General features: G+C 39.7%; 3 protein-coding genes and 1 pseudogene across 6 annotated transcripts; 3 read left to right on the top strand and 1 right to left on the bottom strand.

Moving 5' to 3' along the window:
* Window positions 1-1,056: 1,056 nt before the first annotated feature.
* LOC130693371 (uncharacterized) lies at window positions 1,057-2,576 on the bottom strand. The gene is made up of 2 exons (XM_057516503.2): window positions 2,316-2,576; window positions 1,057-2,239 (listed from the first exon to the last, which is right to left on the bottom strand). Exon 2 carries the CDS (start codon window positions 2,236-2,238, stop codon window positions 1,123-1,125), a length of 1,116 nt encoding a protein of 371 aa, XP_057372486.1. The 5' UTR covers window position 2,239; window positions 2,316-2,576; the 3' UTR covers window positions 1,057-1,122.
* A 725-nt stretch (window positions 2,577-3,301) lies between these two features.
* LOC130693374 (peptidyl-prolyl cis-trans isomerase-like) lies at window positions 3,302-4,626 on the top strand (annotated as a pseudogene).
* Window positions 4,627-4,853: 227 nt separating this feature from the next.
* On the top strand, window positions 4,854-7,176 carry LOC130693377 (omega-scoloptoxin(05)-Ssm1a-like). Of its 2 annotated transcripts, none has more exons than XM_057516509.2 (4): window positions 4,854-5,031; window positions 5,148-5,256; window positions 6,209-6,355; window positions 6,649-7,176. In XM_057516509.2, exons 2-4 carry the CDS (start codon window positions 5,190-5,192, stop codon window positions 6,864-6,866), a joined length of 432 nt encoding a protein of 143 aa, XP_057372492.1. In that variant the 5' UTR covers window positions 4,854-5,031; window positions 5,148-5,189; the 3' UTR covers window positions 6,867-7,176. The 2 variants fall into 2 exon arrangements, with proteins under 2 accessions (XP_057372492.1, XP_057372491.1); XM_057516508.2 differs by lacking the exon at window positions 6,209-6,355 and adding an exon at window positions 5,925-6,071 and having other exon boundaries at window positions 4,856-5,031.
* A 96-nt stretch (window positions 7,177-7,272) lies between these two features.
* Window positions 7,273-13,522, top strand: LOC130693364 (platelet-derived growth factor receptor alpha-like). 3 transcript variants are annotated; one of them, XM_059494311.1, is made up of 16 exons: window positions 7,273-8,136; window positions 8,321-8,618; window positions 8,848-9,112; window positions 9,248-9,369; window positions 9,457-9,598; window positions 9,669-10,043; window positions 10,111-10,148; window positions 10,396-10,568; window positions 11,069-11,159; window positions 11,295-11,475; window positions 11,545-11,745; window positions 11,805-11,982; window positions 12,049-12,210; window positions 12,269-12,480; window positions 12,551-12,647; window positions 12,721-13,522. In XM_059494311.1, exons 4-16 carry the CDS (start codon window positions 9,307-9,309, stop codon window positions 12,899-12,901), a joined length of 2,094 nt encoding a protein of 697 aa, XP_059350294.1. In that variant the 5' UTR covers window positions 7,273-8,136; window positions 8,321-8,618; window positions 8,848-9,112; window positions 9,248-9,306; the 3' UTR covers window positions 12,902-13,522. The 3 variants fall into 3 exon arrangements, with proteins under 3 accessions (XP_059350294.1, XP_057372477.1, XP_059350295.1); XM_057516494.2 differs by lacking the exon at window positions 7,273-8,136 and having other exon boundaries at window positions 8,223-8,438; window positions 8,521-8,618; XM_059494312.1 differs by lacking the exon at window positions 7,273-8,136 and having other exon boundaries at window positions 8,223-8,442; window positions 8,521-8,618.
* The last annotated feature ends 5,161 nt before the right edge of the window (window positions 13,523-18,683 follow it).

The raw sequence follows: 18,683 nt of genomic DNA, 5'->3' as shown, positions 1-18,683 counted from the left end.
AAAAAAAAAAAAAAAAAAATGAATCCCGACCGTTGGCGACATGAAAAAAGTGATCGTGATTCCGGTTAAAAGAAGGGGAATTATTTTAACAACAAGAAGAAACACGAAATCGGATGTGAGAGATTTCTATTCTTTAACGTCTAAGCTTAAAAATGAAATGCTTCTCAAAGTGTCGGCGCAGCGGGTCTCGTATTTTTTGAAATTTCTCATGGACAAGAAAATGGACTGACCGTTACGGCTCATTGGACAGCCAAATTTCACCAACATTTAAAATGGGGAGGAAAGAAAACGGAATAACGCGCTAGTTCCGTTTTCGTGTTTGAGAAAAAAAAATGTCATCTGAATGGGACGGGACTCATCAATCCATCCAACAGCGGGTTCATGTCGCCATTCGGGATTTTTCTTGTTGTTCTAAAAAAAAAAAAAAAAAAAAAAAAAGGGACAAATTTGGGAACATGAAGTTGGGACCAAAATTGAGGGGAAAATATATAGAATATTTGATATTATATGCTGGAAGTTGGAAAAGTAAGGGGAGAGTCACAGTGCCGTGTTGATTTTGTGACATTCCGTATGTTTCTCCCGTCCATCCCCGTCGTTTAAAGTCAATATATCATTAACCTACATGACGGCCAAAGGGTCGAAAGACTAAGGTAAACACACGTATTTTTTCGTTCGTTTTTTTTTTTTTTTTTTCTTTTTCCTTAGTAAATAAAACTGGAGGATATGAAATCAGTGCATCTATGAGTCTCCAGATAAACTTCTGGCCGTCCCGATTCTACGATGAAAAAATACGCCCAGCATCAGCGCCTTATTTGTTTCTACTTGACTAAAGTCCACCCTACTCATTTGTTTTTAATGTTTTGTGTGTCAATCATCGGCAGTCATCGCCTCTTGAGTTTGTCTATTTGATGTTTGTTTTTTTTTTTTTTCTCGGCAATCGCCAAACAGGATACAGTCGCCATCTGTGGAGTAAAAAATGTACAAGGTTGTTGGGAGCGGTAAATATTTGAAAATACCGATGCAAAAACGAATGAACAATTGATAGATGAAATGTGATTCTCGAAGAAGGTACACGTATTTATTTAAAAACGGCCAGTGTTTTGAGTATAAAATCTTATCAATTTAAACGGTAGGTGGCGTAGGCGAACAGACAGTGTTTCCAGCTCCGGTAACCAGTTCATATTCGCCAGACAGCCTGTCTTCAAAGACGACTGCGAGGCAGTACGAAGACGGCTGGCCACCTTCGGCATCGTCGCTCAATGTCATACGAAGTCGTCGTTGAATTCCGCGAACAGGTTTCTTCCAAACTCTCGCAACTTTCACTGGAATCAATTCATCAGGTGCTTCTGCAACTTGCCGCTCCATCAGGGCATTGGCAGCAAATTCAGCCGTCTCTATCACATCCGCATCCTTGACGTCAGCTGCGCTGTAAGATCCGCTATCGTCTTTTCCCGCTAGAGTGCCACACTCAGTTCCGTGCAGCATCTTGGGGCTTCTCGGTAAAACGCTCGTTTCGCAAAGCAAAACCTTGTCATCTTTCGGGCTCGTCTGCACCTGCATGTGCAATTTGTATTCAGTGCCGGATATCATTTCGTGCGAGCCGGAAGCCACGTAATGCACGAGAGTCAGCGGAGATGAATTGTTGCTCTGGCGATTGAGTTCGTTTGCGGCGAAAACAGCTGCCGCAAGATCGGCATCCTCCTGGAAAATGCCGTCGGGACGTATCGACTGAATGCCGGTCACAATGTTAGCCCTTAGGCAATCTGTTTTCACTCGCCTCTGATTTGCGGATGCATCGTGAACGATGTCGACGTTGCAAATTAAAAATTGGGATCGTTTCTCGTCCTTGTTAGCCAGCACCAACGTCATCTTGTAGTTGCTCTCTGCGAGTGATGTAGAAATTTGTTTCAAAGCGAACGAGACGCCCTTCAACGAGAGATCTGCGGATTTCTGACGTAATCGAATCTCCCCCGTAGCAAAAGCAGACAATTCTTGAAGATTGCCGTCGTCGAGATTGACTCGAATGTAGCCTTTGTTGTCAATGGAATTCGATGTCGGGGGAATGGCTGCTTTGTTGCTGGAGATGACACTTGTGACGTCATTCGTACCCGTCGTGGTAGTCGATGGTGATCTGATGTCCAATGCTTTTTTCGTGGTTGGAAGAGATGATGTTTGGGCAATTAAAAGTGCTGCAATAATCACGAATGTTGTGATTACTACAGCAGCTTCCGAATGCATTCTGTTTCAATCAAATGTCAGGAATGAGTACATGAATTACAAGTTATGATGAGAAAGAACAGAGCGTTCCATGATACCTGAGAACCGTGGGTTTATTCCGCGAGGGCTCTTAATTTTCTGACAACGTCCAGGGAATTAAGTTAGGTGTCAGTTTTTAAGAGTATTTATATGGATTAACAAATGCATAGAACAAAAGAAAGGAGAAACAACGCCCAATTCACAGATGCTGAAGGTGGTTCATTTAATTTTCTTGTGAAGGGTGTGGAACGATATTGTCGATAACATTTGAACAGGAACAACCTTGCACACGAACCAGTTCGGAACATTTTGCGTTTGGCATTGGAAAACATCGTGGATTTAACCCGTTCGCTAACTTTCTTGCATGCTAGAAAACTGCAAAGAGGGCGCCACGAAAGATATTTCACGTTTCGATCGTCGTTTCGTTTTGACAGCTTTTGCAAGAGAAATAGGGACGTAAATCAAACAGATGCATGACTGGAAATGGCCGAGTGATGACAATCGAACGTGACTTTGAAAACAAAGTTAATTTGCAAAATATTAACTTGATTAACGTTGGCAGAAGGGAATACTATCCACTTCAGTAAACGCCGTATTTTCGTTGCTGCGATTGTGCATTTGACGTATATGGTGTTGGGCATCGAATAACGACATGGAACGTCGACATGGTGTACATGCGTAGCACATACGATGTCACGAGCAAAGGTCGTATATGTACATTGCGTGACCTTGCGGCAATGCACACCTAAAAAACTAGTCAAAGTAACGTTGTTTTTTCTTTTGGCTATGGAAATATACAGCAGGTTAGAGCCGCCTTGCCTGATTGAATATTCAAATTAGTTTTCATTTTTTAAATAGGAAAACAAATGCAATGTATTGGATAAGAGTAATTCTGCCGTCATAATGTAAGGCATTTCTTGAGTTGCTCAGAAGATTTCAGAAAGAAAAAGAAAATCTTTTAAAATGTCATATTGACTTAGCTCTTAAGCTTCAAAAGCGACTCATAGATGGCGTCGTTAAATTCGTTCTTTTTTTCTGGAGACCAATGCCTTAACTTGAAGCAGTGCACCCACATATTGCCATCATTGTCCACTGGCGCCATGGCATTTATCGTAAGCCGTTCGTCGCTTCTCTCTCCTCACTTGACTACAGCGCGTGTTACAGTCTCCTTCTCTCGTTTGTTCGCCAAAAACACCGAAAAAATCATGGCCAACCCAAAGGTTTTCTTCGATATTGCCATCAACAACCAAAATGCCGGCCGATTGGTCATGGAGGTAACTCTTGGAACTTTTTAACCTTATTTTTGGAACCTTTCCTACCGGTTTAAAAATAGTTCATATTTTTACTTGCCGGCGTTTTGCAATCCCTCCCGTTTGGCGTGGTCCAACATGGCGGCTTGTGAGCCACGTGCATGACACTAAGAATCTGTACCATAATGATAGATATGACTTGTAATATATTTTTTTGTTAAGACTAGACCGCATCGTGAATAATTCAGACTGATTTTGTGCACTGCATTTTAATCTTATCTTTCTTTAGCTCCGCGCTGATGTGGTTCCTCGCACAGCCGAGAATTTCCGAGCCTTGTGCACGGGTGAAAAGAGTGGAATGAGATACAAGGGATCAACTTTCCACCGTATCATCCCCCAGTTCATGTGCCAAGGTGGTGATTTCACCAACCACAATGGCACTGGAGGCAAGTCCATCTATGGCAACAAGTTTGAGGATGAGAACTTCCAACTGAAGCACACTGGACCTGGTAACTTCCCGCTCAACTGTATAGTTAGCTGTGTTGTATAGTTTCATTTTGATTGTTTCAGGTATCCTGTCCATGGCCAATGCTGGTCCCAACACCAACGGCAGTCAGTTTTTCCTCTGCACTGCCAAGACCTCATGGCTAGATGGAAAACATGTTGTTTTCGGTCAAGTTGTTGAGGGCATGGATCTCCTTAGACAGGTAATTTGAAATTCAAAGTAATGCTGCAACTAGAAGTGATGGCGTTTTTATTTTCAGATTGAAGCTTGCGGCTCTTCTAGTGGCAAACCAGTCAAGCCCGTTAAGATCGTCGACTGCGGCCAGCTGTAGAAGCAGATTTATGCAAGAAACGGCGCCGTGTCTTTCTTTGCCCTTATTGAGTTTCAGCATTATGTGTTAATTACAATCTGGATCCTCCCGTTGCTCTCCCTACTTTTACCCTTAGCAATCTCTACCTTTTGCCGGTTCCCTTAGCTACAACACAAATCATTCCACATAGATGTGAAACAAACTGAGGCATAACTGTTCCCTTTACGTGTCGTATTCTTAACACTATCTCCGTGGAGGCGCTCGTTTACTTTGAACAATACATGGCGATAATACGATAAAAATAATTTTATTAGTGCTTTATTTTTCTATTTTAATTCTAAAAAAGGACGACTTAAACGTTTCTAGGTCGATGAAACCAATCGCATAAATATTATTAGAGAACGCTGCTTGCCAATAGATGGCGAAAACGCTGCATCTGATTTCAAAACACAATTTACCGTTAGATGGCGTGTAGAAGCTGTTCCATTTACCACCAGATGGCGAGGATTAGGCGCCTTAAACTCCTTTGGCCTCAAGTTGCTATGGAAACGGCAACTTTCATACCTCTGAGGCGTTTGTGTGCGACAGTTAGTGAAACCAGGAAAGATTTTGGGATAGCAGTTTTGTTTCTGTTGTTTTGAAATATGAATATCTTAGTATTTCAGTGAAACTTATCACTTCCTTCCTCACCACTGTCAGTAGAGTGTTGTGTAAGTTCATTGGTTTTAGATAAATTTTTAGTGGTACGTTACGTATTGGGGCGTTGGCTGTAACGAATTAGACCAAGTGGTTCGCATAATTTTAATTTCTAAATTCCTACTTGCAGGAATTATTTTCTTGTTCCTTCGACAACCATACATCTCTGAAAATGAAACTAGCTACCTCAACTGGGTACATGTTTGCGATAGTTCTACAACTGAGTCTCTTTTCGTTAGGTAAAGTAAAATATCAACATGAAATTCTTTTTGGGGTGTTTCATATTTATATTGATTGAAAGTGCTTTTACACAATGTCTCTTCACTGTTTTTGCTTTGCCTTACAAAAAATTGCATAAATATTGTTTTTCTTCTGTTTTTTCACATAAAACAGAAGGATTTCATGTATTTAATCTCAAATAACAATGAAAAAGGCACATGTGTGAAAAACACTTTATGGCAACTTAAAATCAATAGTCAAAATAAGGTTTGATAGAGCACTACAATGGGGAAAAACATTCTCAAAATGTCTTTCCTGATTGTATTATATTTCCCTTCTCTGTTTGCTGGCCAAAAATCAAACTGGAGTTTTACTTTTTGGCTTTGTGAATTCAGTCCAAAACATATTTCAGCACAAGTTTTTTTATTTATCTGTTTGTGCTGTAGTTACTGGAAAAAATCCTTTTTCTCTATTATTGCCTAGTTCTCCATTAAATTCAAACTATTAATTTGATACTTGTTTTGTTCATGTACATGTGGTATTGCGAATCTTGTTGATCAGAGTCTTTTCATATGGCTAGAAATTTCACTTTACAAAATCAACCTGCTCATTTCTGTCACTGCACCTGGACTGTGGGCTTTTTCTCGTGTAACCAAAACTAACAGTTTTGCGATGCATTGACATTTAGTTAGTAGCTTGTCATGCTATCAGTGTGACTCATCTGAAGACATCCGCTGCAGTGAAGAGCTGACCAATAGAGATCTCCTACGATCTTTGCCATGTAACACACTATCAGAACCCAGATATTGTGTCAAGATGACTGGCATTTTTGGAGGTATTTTGTAGTAAATGTTGAGGTAAGGGAACAACAAGATTCGCACCCAGCCAGTTGCCCTAAACAAATCTACGTGTCGCAGAAAATGCTGAATATGATCATCACATTAACCACGTTAATTGATCTTTCCATTGTAGCCGAGTCTCTCAGGTGCTACCAGTGTTCGTCAGAAGACGAATACACCTGCGGAGAGTTTTTTGACCCGAAATTCACTGATGTCAGTGTGACGGAATGTCCACTTTCAGATGCGCAATATTGCATCAAAACGACTGGAATCTTTTCTGGTATTTCATGTTGTTGACTGAAAAGCTGCTTGCCAAAAAAATTGTGTGTTTGTTGGAGTGGTTGATGTGTGCGATACAAGAAATAACATTTGTAAACATGTAATGCTTATGAGCTACAATGGCATGAATGTGTTTATCATTTTGCGTTGTTCTGGAATGCTTTTTGCTTTGTGTGAAAGGGCAGTTTGTAATGCGCTCTGGCTGTGTGATGGTGTTAGTACTTGCTCGTTCCCTTTCTTCCCGTTGTTTTCATTCATTGTTCAGAGATACTAATTCATGTAATTGTGCTAAAGGTAATCTTGGAGCGAAACGTTTCTGCTCTGAACGTTTCCTGGACAACTACTGCACTTATGTCCGGAGGCCAGGCGACCAACGCGAGTACCGCTCATGCGTTTATACGTGCACGGGTGACGGATGCAACAGCTCAACCGGATTAACTCCAACTAAGCTCATCCCGATGTCGGCACTCTTACTGTTGACTGCCACAGCCATGACATCTCATCGGCTATAAACGGTGCAATTTTTACGTTTTCTTTAGAATCCCTTTTTAAAAGTTATGTTGGAGACTACCAACAGTTGTGACTAGCATTGCCTTTTCTCATTCCTCCTTTTGGAACCCACACGTCTTAACTTTTCACCATTGCAACGAATTTCCGTCCATCCCACGTTGTTTCTTCTCCTTAACCGTAACAATTTGTTCTTCCATTTATTGTAGAACAACAAAAACGAGTTGCCTGACTTTACAGCAGCATCTGACGTTTATTTTGAAAGACATGAATCAATGCGATGAATAAATGTTTTTCTTTTTAAGAAAAAAGTAATCGGCAAAGGTGAGGCCTTTTGGTACGAATGTGCAGAATGAGTTCTCCCTAATCCAGTTAATTGAACGTCGAAAAGAAAACGCACACACTTGTTGGTTGCAGGCCAAATTTAAATGTTCAACCATTCAGAATCGGTAAAAAGGAAGTTCCAGCTTGAAAAAAACGAAGGATGAAGGCTTTTTTCGCGAAAGAAAAAAGAAGTGACAGTCGACTTGCGTGATTTGTCTACTGCACACCCGCCGCAAACCGCTATTTTTGCTTTTGAAAAAATAGTTCCATGGCAACGGCAGTGCTATCTGAAGAGCTTTTGCACTAACGTGTCAGATGGCAAAGTTAAAACGTGCCCGCAACTAATTGATTGGAGTGCTGGATCTAAAATGGGAAGCACATGGCGTGATTCCAAAACAGCGGACTCTTTGTCAACAACGATGAAATGGATGACGGTCAACTGCCACCCATACGATTGCATACTCAACGGCCGCTTCCATCAGTTGAAAGCTTAGGAGGAAGTGAATGACAAGATTAATGGGAAAGTTGTGCAAGTCCATTTTTATTTTTTAATACTTTTTTTATTGGCCCTATCTTAGATTGAGTTTACCGTGTGCGTCCACTGCCGCGTTGAAGATAAGTTATTTAACTTACGACATCAATGGAAGTCTTATAAAGTTTGGAATTTTAAAGTAAGTTATTTAGATGTCCCGTACGTTAGTTTTTTTTTTTTAAACGAAAATGCCACTGTGAATAATAATATTTCCGGATGCTGACGCCAAGTGGACCATGCATTTTAGAAACAAAGACAAAAGGCGATCGATAACCTTACTACTGCGACAGAATTTTTATCGGTCGGCATATCCGGTCCAGCGGAGGAAAATCCCATTGACTGTCTTTTTATTTTTCATACACTGGCTGTTTTTCACTCGCTTTGTGATAGGTTTACCACACGTGGAGACCAGGAAAATAGTAAGATAACAACCGCTTTTATTTTTCTTTCTACTGTTTAGCTGCCCTAGAAAAATTTCCGCTTTTCAGTCGCGAGATCATATCGATTTTTCTTTACGTAAAGAACGAATATTATTTTGCCATAATATCAGTTACTCATTTTTTGCTTTAACCATCCCGATATTCCATTTGCTCATGTTTACAGAACTCATATTTCTCTTCCAGCCTTCGCCTCCGTAGCGGATCATCTGCGCAAGTCAGAGTCTACAAGTTTTCGAGACTTACCGACCTGCAATAAAGTCCCCATTGAGCAGAATTTCTATGTTAGTAAGTCCTACTCTCTAGCACGTTCCTTCACAAGTTTTTCCGCCAAGAGTTTCGTGACTAACGACGAAATGGATTTAGGGAAATGGCACTTCCTGCTATTTATCCTCGTCGTTACCGGTTGTCTCAACTCGTTACCAGTTTCAGCGGCGACTATTGTGCCAGATCTTTCATCCAATGTAAGTTTTTTTAACGTCTCGATTTGAACTCAATGATCGTTTGTTTGTCGTTGTAAGAAACGACGCGAAAAAATCAAGCGGGCTCATTCATTATTTGATTTAATATAACGGCTCATCGTTTGATATTGATGCGCGATGAGACATGGAGATGAGCTCGAAAAATTCTCCGACCTGTTGACTTTCAATTTGGTTACTATTCGATTAGTTTGACAATTTTGTTTATCCATAGGGAAAGGACCAAATCGAATTCCAGGAGTTCAACAGCTCTTCTTCCCCAGGCATTTTTGCATGTCTTATCATAGTCCATCTCTCTTGAACTTTCTCCTTACGTACGTTTTCAAAATATCGCCTAGGTACCGCCGACGGTGGGTTGAATCTGACGGTTTCAGTTGCGTTATCCGCGAGAGATCAATCTGAATTGTCATCTCTTCCGCCAGATCCCGTGGCAAACAAACGTCTCAAATTAGTGATTCGATGGCTACATCCGACAGCGGGTAATTACCTTTCTGGATGGAAGAAATTCCTTTTCTTTTTCTTCGTGGTGTGCTGTGTTGTGTCAACGTGATTGCTAAAGTACGAAGTTAAAGTTGAAGTTTTGTCAATTACTGTACTGACTATGGCGTAAAAAGGAGAACCACCCGAGGGATACAATGTGGAGGTAAGGCCATTGATTCCATCTACTCGTTCGATGGGTGACACGTCGTCTTGTACCGAACACTTTACGGATTTCTTTCATCACGTAGAGTACAGCGTAAGTTCCGAACTCATTTTTCCTAAAAGGTTATTACTTTCTCACAGGTCTTTTTGTTTTTATTGTTTTGGTTGGATGAAAATAAAGGAAACACCATCCATCGAAATTGGAAGTGGGACGAAGAAAGGAGATCATCTGGTCCAGTTTGGATGCTCTTACGCCGTCAGTGTCCAAGCGTCACCCATAATTTCCCCTGATCGCCCACTTTTCGTTAACATTACCGTTCCAGGTTGGCATCCGCTCATATATTGAGCAAATGCTTTTTCCATGTTAATAAAAACCAACGTTTCCAAAATTAGATTGCGTGGAAGGAGTTTGTCGGTGCGGTTCACGCCCGCGTTTGCCGAAACCGGAAGAATTGGCCACACACGAGATCACCGTGGCTTCCGGGCTCCATGACGAACGCAGCTATCTTGTTTCATGGTCGTATCGTGGTCCATTGGAGGAGGCCACTGATACCACTGTGGTTGTACGGGTGGAACGAGCGGAAAATGTCCTTGGCCTCGGACCTGTTTTCCGCAAAGTCAGGGAATACAGACACAACGTTGTACCCGGTCTCAACTTTTTCCAGCAGCCGATTCATCATTTAGAGTTTCATTCCAATTATCGTATCCGGATCCTCGCCTACGACTCGCATCACTGCGAGGGCCAGATTGCAGAAGTTTACCTGAACAGTATATATCCAAATGCGCAATTGTGAAATCTCGCAATAAATAATTCAATATGCATTTTTTTTTTCAGGAGATGTGAAGTTAGAAAAAGATCCTAGCTTGCACAAGGTAAATCCATTACATGTACCGCGAAACGAAACGTTCGTCAGGCACGATTTTTTGTATTCGGCTTTCAGCTTTGTAGTAATTTTTTTATTCCGCCTTTCCATTAAAAATTGAATATCCACCAACGTTACCCTTTTCCATATGACCTTTGCTGGTTAATGGCGCATGTCTGTCAAAGGCACGGCATTCTTGTAATTGTCCCGCCTAATGGTATACCTTTGTTTTTGTTTCTCTTTTTTTTTTTTTTAAGGAAACGATGGTGAGCGCAGTCGTCTTTGGCGTTATTTTCTTGGCCGTCATGGCTCTGGTTATTGCACTCAGTTGGAGACGCTTTCTTCGACGATTACATCTCATGGCGGCGACTGCTGCAACAGGCAATCACACCCCGGCGCGTTATTCACGCTCTCCGCAAAATTTCCACAGGTTTAAATTTTCAATTTTCTTCTGATTGTTCCCCGTCGTTTCACTCACTGGGTAGGGATTCGCGCATTCACTTTAAACATTCCACAGGCGCATTCTTTATTAGCACCTCTCTAATCTTCCCAGGCGGTTTAATTTTTCAAACAAGAATACGAACTTTCTGTTTGCCAGGGAGTGGGAGTCGGTTTGTAAAGCATAGTCTGAACTTTGTTATTACAAAGTAGTGCACCATAAAGACCTTAGATGACTGAAAACCAGTTGAATAATGGTTGGAAGTAGTTTCTTGTGTAAACAGCGTATTGATTACACGTCCATTTTGAACTTCAAACTTAGTTTTTTGGGGGAAGGTGGATATCATTTATAACTTCATTATTGGTAGTACAATTTTTCCGTACTATAGGCGTCTTTGGCTGTTGGTAAAGGAGCCGTGTATAATCCAAGGGTTAACAAAAGTTTCTAAACTCCATAATGATGAAACTGTCATTATGATCGATTTCGTATAGGGACAGCCGACGCACGACTTTGCTAACTAATGGCTCCAGTGGTACCTGCCAACGTTTGATGAACGTCCTGCACGCGGATAGAGACTCTGAAGTAAGTTCAACCAGCTTAAGGCTCCTTTGTGTTATAGGAAAAGAAGAAAACAAAAAAAAAATTATGAGTTGCCAAACTTTGTTGTAACGTGATCGATTATTCTAGCGGTCTAATGGATATTTTTTTTAAATGTAGGAACCCCGTCATCATTTACTTGGAAATAACAAAGTCGTGGATGACTATGAAATTGATCCTAGCCAAGTGAAGCTGGGGGTAGAAATCGGAAAGGGGGCGTTTGGTCGCGTTCACCTGGCAACAGTCGAAAACCTACCCGGCCTTCCTGGCCCGACTCTTGTTGCCGTCAAGCAAATGAAAAGTAAGCTTATTGTTGACATCAAAACTTTGCCAATGTCGTTTTACATTTGTTCTTGCTTCCTTATTCCAGAGAAAGTTGGTTTGGATGAAAGAGACGATTTTCTGGCTGAGATCGCTATGATGAAACGTGTCGGTCGTCATGAAAACATTGTCGTTATGCTAGCCTGCGTTACTCTAAATCAACCATATTCGATGATCCTAGAGTACGTTCCCTATGGCGACCTACTCCATTACCTTAGGACGTTGCGAGCTGTTTACCACCAATCCAAAGGTTACAATAAGGCTTTAATTAAATTGCTTGTTTTGAATGTTTTTGAAAATGTTGTACAGTGTGGTCGGTTGACAGTAAAGTCCAACATCATCCAGATACCGTATCTGCCAGCATAGGAGGATCGAGTTCATCAGTGGCCTTGCTACCGAGAAAATCGACCACGCACAGCACATCAGACAGTTCGAAATCTTATCATCTGAATCACATTTTCGCTTCAATGAGCTCGCAATCAACTGGGTACGCAAACAATTTTAAATAGCAGCGTCTGGTATAAATTAATTGCGTTATCGATTGAACGCTTAGATCGTCGCACTCGTCTTCGTCTTATGTCATACCAAACTATTATCGGGGTTTGCTGAAAGCGTTCCCAACGAGCCGAACCATAGACACTGAGGAATTACACGATTTCGCTCGGCAAATTGCACGGGGCATGGAACATTTGGAATTGAAAGGAATCACGCATCGGTAAGCGATGATTCGAATCCGTTAAAAACGCGGTACTAATTTAAAACCCTTCGTGTAGAGATCTAGCTGCTCGTAATTTGTTGGTTAGCGAAGGCCGTGTGCTGAAAATCTCTGATTTTGGACTATCACGCCATGGCGTATACGTGAACACACGGAAAAGAATGCTTCCACTTCGCTGGCTAGCCCTTGAATCCATGACGGATAATTTGTATTCCTCGTTGAGCGACGTCTGGGCCTTCGGCGTGGTACTATGGGAAATTTGCACGCTAGGTTTCTCATCCTTTTTTATTTGGTTCAATATTCTTGAATATAAAAATCGAATTAAAGCTTTCTTTTATAGGTGGATTCCCTTACGCCAATATTTCCGACGCTCAACTGATGACGTACCTGCTGTCTGGCAATCGGTTAATTAGGCCAGATAATGTCTCCGAAAAACTGTAACCTATTTTTTAAGACTGCAAGTCTTTTCGTATTAAGTGGCATTAACATTATTTTAAAAAATTATTATAGTTATCAAGTCATGCTGAAATGTTGGAGCGCAAATCCCGACGACCGCCCTACATTCCGTGAGCTCCGTTGCTCCCTGGAGGACTTCGAAGCCCATCATGAAAATTACGTGGATTTTAGTTGTTCCTCCAGCTCGCAGGCTCACGCCCTTCCACCCACTGAAGAAGAAATTACAATAATTTAGAACGGTCACCGGTAAAAAAATTAGACTTTCCGGAATGAAGCGAGTGTTGATCCACCCAAACGCTGAAGAACACTGAGGCGTATTAACGTAATTGTCTCAGCCCATAGTTTTACGGTTTAAAGACCATCGAACTTGGTATGGTAATCATTTAGTATTGCCTCACACAATAAATTTTAGTCGCATTGTCCGCTAGGTCTGTCAGTATGCAAGACAATCATGTGTTTTCAGAGTTTGACAACTGGTTTGTCCAATTCTCTTACGTAAAATTTTATCCATCGAAGTGCTTTCAATTGTCTAAAGATTAAGATCTCTACCGGTAGAACTAACTGTCTAGGTTTTTGAAAAAAAAAAAAAAAAATAATAAAAAAAAACCCGGGAAGTCGGATGTATTATTTTTGTTTATACAGAACGTTTACGCTAGTGCCAGAGATGCAATTACGTGTAGATGCAAGTAGTGGCTCAAGAGTTGAGCATCAGTAAGGCACAGCGAAGATTTATCGTTCGAGTCCTGGTACAGTTAAACTGAAACACTGTACTAAACATTATGATGTGTAACTAAAACGCTGATAGTCACCAACGGTGTGTTTTACGAAATAATATTTCATCATTGAACTTGAAAAACTTCGAAATTATTATTTTTCGTTATTGTTACAAGTGTCCTTATGTTGTCTCCAGAGGACATCGAGGCAGAGTCTTGAGCACCGGCGTGAGGTGCTCTAAGACTAGGGTTCGATCCCAATAGAATTAAATGATAACGAAATTCAAATAGGGCAATGCCATATGACATAGACATAGCACTTTCTATCAGTGTACTTTCCGAAATTTCGTTTCGTTGGGGAAGCCTATACTCTTCCCACTTTTCAATGTTGGAAAAATTTAAACTTCACTATTTTAAGTGAAAATCATTTATTTTAAAATGATTTCTATTCAAAAATCAAGAAAACCAAGTTTATTTTTCTTTTCTAAATTTATTTCAAAAACGGATGGCTTAGCGACAAAACCAATCACAGAATCGAAATCATCGTTAAATTTTGATTATACGGTACGATTTTCATCCAATTCCGTGAGATTTCGTTTTTGGCCGATTTTGACAAAAGTGAGAAGGCTATATAGCCTTCCCACTTTTTCATCTTTGGCCCAAATTTAAATTTCACGTAAAATACATCATTTCGATTCGTAATTGAATGGAAATCATGAAAATCAAGTTTATTTTTGCATTTGCTTTACGGTTTTTGAAATAAATGTAAAATACACATGTTGCGCTAACAGTTCGGGCTAATTTTTTTTGTCGGGCTTATTTTCAACCCACTGCTATCGCCATCTACCGGCCAGATATATAGTTAGTTCTCTACATACACTCAACTAATATTTTGCTGCATCGCGCTAGCGCTGTAGCGTACTGGCGCGCTAGCACTGCGTCAAATATTCGGTTTACTTCAAAAACGATTAACTCAGTGAAAAAAGTAGCAATTTCCCCGGAATCAGCATTCAATTTTGAGTATATCCTGTGATATTCAACCAATTCTGATTAGCTTCAATTTTTGCAGAAAATTTTTTTAAACCCGACCGAGTAAAGTCGGGCTTATTTAGTTGGGCTTAAAATTTTTTTTGTGTATTTAGAGAATTAACGTGACCGGTAGATGACGAAATATGGCAATCCGTTTTACACAAAAAAAAAAAAAAATTTCGCCAAAAAAAAAAAAAAATCACACTTTTTTCTTTTTTTCCGACACGCAGCCATCTACCGCTCAGACTCGTTATTACTGGCGTAGGCAATTTCAGTCCATTGGATGCCATTCGCAGTTAGTTCAGGAACGTGGATGGAGAATAACGCGTGGCTGGAGGAACAATTGAAAAATGGATAAGATAATAAAACAAAAAAATGGTAAGTATAAACATTATTATATTGGTTTTCAATTATTAATTATTGTTTATTAGATCAAATTATGAAGCTGCAGGCCCAGTTATTGGAACAACACAAAATATTAGATAACAAAGCTAATGATCGTAGGCCTATCACGTAATGATTCTATTTATTTGCTTTTATTCATTTGTGTTTTGTAGCTCAAATTTTGAGTCTTCAAGCTCAGCTAGGGGAAAGAACAAATTGGAATGAAACAGTTTCCAAACAGTGAAGGAGGTTTTTCAAAACTCATCTCTAACTGAACATGAGGATGAAGTTGGCATTAGGTGAACACAGTTAGGTACCTAAACTTTTCAAATAAGTATTCAAAATAAGTATAGAATTTTAACAAACAATTATTTATTGTTTAGTTATTCAGTCTACCACCTGATAGTGTGTTAAATTTAAATTCTGTTAGTGCTGCACTAAAAGAATCGTTAGTAATAAGCTCATGCAGTGAAGGAACTGAACAATTGTGGGACCGTATTTGGGCCGAAAATGGGTGTGGTACAGAAACCCAGAAATGGCACAAGTTCAACATGAAACATAGATTAGTTACTTTTCGGTTTTTTGTCTATCGAAAAAGTATTTTTAATGCTATTATTTTGCATTCACAGAATTTTAGTGGGGGATCAAATCAAGTCTGGAAGTGTTACAGGATGGAAGAGTGAGCCTACAGATGAAAAAACATTGAGAGTGCATTACCGTAAGGTGTGAGGTAAATTAATAGAGTAATGCAAATTGCCTAATGAGAAGTACCATCTTGTGTTAATGAATCCAGTACAACAGCAATCCTTTATAGTTCTGTCACAGCTAGAAGCCTCAAATAATTCTGCTTCTCTGTCTAAAGAACAACTTGTCCTTTACGTTCAGACTGTTGGGGAAACTGGGTACTTAAATGGCCCTAAAGATGTTTTAATTTTGCTGCTATTGCAGAGATGAACATCATACATGGACTCTTTAGGTATGAAAGGATTTTTCTTCAAATAATTTTGAATTTATGACGAAGAATTTCTCCTCCTTTTTGCCAACCAGGTCTTATCTACCAAAAAAAAATTTAACCAATAGGAAAGGATTTTCATGTACTGGGAACACAACTATCAACAACGCAACATTCTACAGGTGCTAGTTTATCATTCAAGAGCCTTATACAATGAAGTTAATCTGCAATTTGTATGTCCTTTCCCAAGCTTCCACCAGAAGTTGAATCTATGAGTCATGTAAGTTCCATGATCAACAATTGATGTGTTTAATGGTGTTGTTTTTCTTTTCTCAATATAGGTTAATAGTAAAATTGGATCTGAAAAGATTCTTGGTTGGGGCAAGACACTGAATAAATTGTATTGATTGGATGGATGACATGACATTGCTATACTTAATTCGGATTCCCCAGACGGTATTTGATATTAAAAAAATTGAAGTGCATATCTGGGCTCCCTTCTTTTCTGAAGCCCCGTTTCCCCTTGACTCATAATAAGCCCGTAGGGGGTCATGCTCCTACTGTACGGTATATATAAAAACAACATATACCGAGGTTTGGAGGGCTCTGGCCGGAAAGGGGACGTGGGGTGCCGCTTAGTCCGATGATGTGTTCACGGAGGGTGACGTGGCTGCCCACAAATCCGAACTAAAGGTTAATCGCTCCTGTAAAAATGTTCCAAATCTTCAGCTCTTCTTCCGGCTTCTCTTAGCCAATCACCGGGTAATCTCCCCGGTGGGTCAACAAGGCAGTGTCTCCCCCTGCCTGGGTTGACGGCAACTTTTGAAAGGGCTATTGTGCCTTTTTAAAGTTGCAAAAATAATTGTTATGTGCAGAGAATTGTCAATAAAATTTTTTTTATAAAATGTTTTTTGCAAAAATTTTTTCTTTCATTGTCTGTGTTCGCTTTGTTCACACATTACATTTATCAACTTTTTTTTTATTAGCTTGCTCAATTCATCTTTATTGTTTTTGCCACCGTTGTATCGTTTATCTGTAAGTATTGTTTCTATTTATTTTATCGATATTATCTGTATTTTTGTACTTGTACATTGTTTTACTCATGGGAATCGAACCCAGACATTTCGTGCAACGCCGATGCTCTAACATTGAGCTATGAATCATTTAATTTATTATTATCGCATATTATGTTATCGTCTAGGATGTTTATGCATCTTTCACTTTGAATAAAACTATATGTTTATCAATTTTTTTTCTTCATTTAGATATAGATCTTTAAGCATTCAGCTGCGGTTTGAACCCTGGGTTCAGTTATCGCAGTGAGATGTTTAAAGATCTATATCTAAATGAAGAAAAAAATAGATAAACATTTCAGTTTTATTCAAAGTGCATAAACATGCTAGACGATAACATATGATATGCGATGATAAAAAATTTAGATATATCTCGTGGCTCATTGTTAGAGCATCGGCGTTGCACGCTGAATGTCTGGGGATCGATCCCTGAATAAAACAATGTACAAGTACAAAATACAGATAATATCCATGTATTAGTGTAATAAATAGTAAACAATGCTGATAAAGAACAAAGGTGGCATAAACAATAAAGATGAAATGAGCAAGCTAAATAAAAAAAAAGTTGATAAATGTAATGTGTGAACAAAGCGAACACAGACAATGAAAGAAAAAAATTTTGCAAAAAACATTTTATAAAAAAAATTTTATTGACAATTCTCTGCACATAACAATTATTTTTGCAACTTTAAAAAGGCACAATAGCCCTTTCAAAAGTTGCCGTCAACCCAGGCAGGGGGAGACACTGCCTTGTTGACCCACCGGGGAGATTACCCGGTGATTGGCTAAGAGAAGCCGGAAGAAGAGCTGAAGATTTGGAACATTTTTACAGGAGCGATTAACCTTTAGTTCGGATTTGTGGGCAGCCACGTCACCCTCCGTGAACACATCATCGGACTAAGCGGCACCCCACGTCCCCTTTCCGGCCAGAGCCCTCCAAACCTCGGTATATGTTGTTTTTATATATACCGTACAGTAGGGGCATGACCCCCTACGGGCTTATTATGAGTCAAGGGGAAACGGGGCTTCAGAAAAGAAGGGAGCCCAGATATGCACTTCAATTTTTTTAATATCAAATACCGTCTGGGGAATCCGAATTAAGTATAGCAATGTCATGTCATCCATCCAATCAATACAATTTATTCAGTGTCTTGCCCCAACCAAGAATCTTTTCAGATCCAATTTTACTATTAACCTATATTGAGAAAAGAAAAACAACACCATTAAACACATCAATTGTTGATCATGGAACTTACATGACTCATAGATTCAACTTCTGGTGGAAGCTTGGGAAAGGACATACAAATTGCAGATTAACTTCATTGTATAAGGCTCTTGAATGATAAACTAGCACCTGTAGAATGTTGCGTTGTTGATAGTTGTGTTCCCAGTACATGAAAATCCTTTCCTATTGGTTAAATTTTTTTTTGGTAGATAAGACCTGGTTGGCAAAAAGGAGGAGAAATTCTTCGTCATAAATTCAAAATTATTTGAAGAAAAATCCTTTCATACCTAAAGAGTCCATGTATGATGTTCATCTCTGCAATAGCAGCAAAATTAAAACATCTTTAGGGCCATTTAAGTACCCAGTTTCCCCAACAGTCTGAACGTAAAGGACAAGTTGTTCTTTAGACAGAGAAGCAGAATTATTTGAGGCTTCTAGCTGTGACAGAACTATAAAGGATTGCTGTTGTACTGGATTCATTAACACAAGATGGTACTTCTCATTAGGCAATTTGCATTACTCTATTAATTTACCTCACACCTTACGGTAATGCACTCTCAGTGTTTTTTCATCTGTAGGCTCACTCTTCCATCCTGTAACACTTCCAGACTTGATTTGATCCCCCGTTAAAATCTGTGAAT

This window comes from Daphnia carinata, chromosome 3 (genome assembly GCF_022539665.2).
Source record: "Daphnia carinata strain CSIRO-1 chromosome 3, CSIRO_AGI_Dcar_HiC_V3, whole genome shotgun sequence".
Classification (NCBI taxonomy): Eukaryota; Metazoa; Arthropoda; class Branchiopoda; order Diplostraca; family Daphniidae; genus Daphnia; species Daphnia carinata.
Note: the sequence above shows the minus strand (reverse complement) of the source record. Positions and strands in the feature narration are given on the sequence as shown.

Bases quoted from the DNA above. Each gene is read 5' to 3' on its own strand.
- LOC130693377 (XM_057516509.2), top strand. From the start codon at position 5,190: ATGAAACTAGCTACCTCAACTGGGTACATGTTTGCGATAGTTCTACAA. The intron at 5,257-6,208 runs GTAAAGTAAAAT...TTTCCATTGTAG, and splicing joins ACTGAGTCTCTTTTCGTTAG to CCGAGTCTCTCAGGTGCTAC. The intron at 6,356-6,648 runs GTATTTCATGTT...ATTGTGCTAAAG, and splicing joins AACGACTGGAATCTTTTCTG to GTAATCTTGGAGCGAAACGT.
- LOC130693371 (XM_057516503.2), bottom strand. From the start codon at position 2,238: ATGCATTCGGAAGCTGCTGTAGTAATCACAACATTCGTGATTATTGCA.
- LOC130693364 (XM_059494311.1), top strand. From the start codon at position 9,307: ATGGGTGACACGTCGTCTTGTACCGAACACTTTACGGATTTCTTTCAT. The intron at 10,149-10,395 runs GTAAATCCATTA...TTTTTTTTTAAG, and splicing joins AAGATCCTAGCTTGCACAAG to GAAACGATGGTGAGCGCAGT. The intron at 11,746-11,804 runs GTTACAATAAGG...AATGTTGTACAG, and splicing joins TGTTTACCACCAATCCAAAG to TGTGGTCGGTTGACAGTAAA.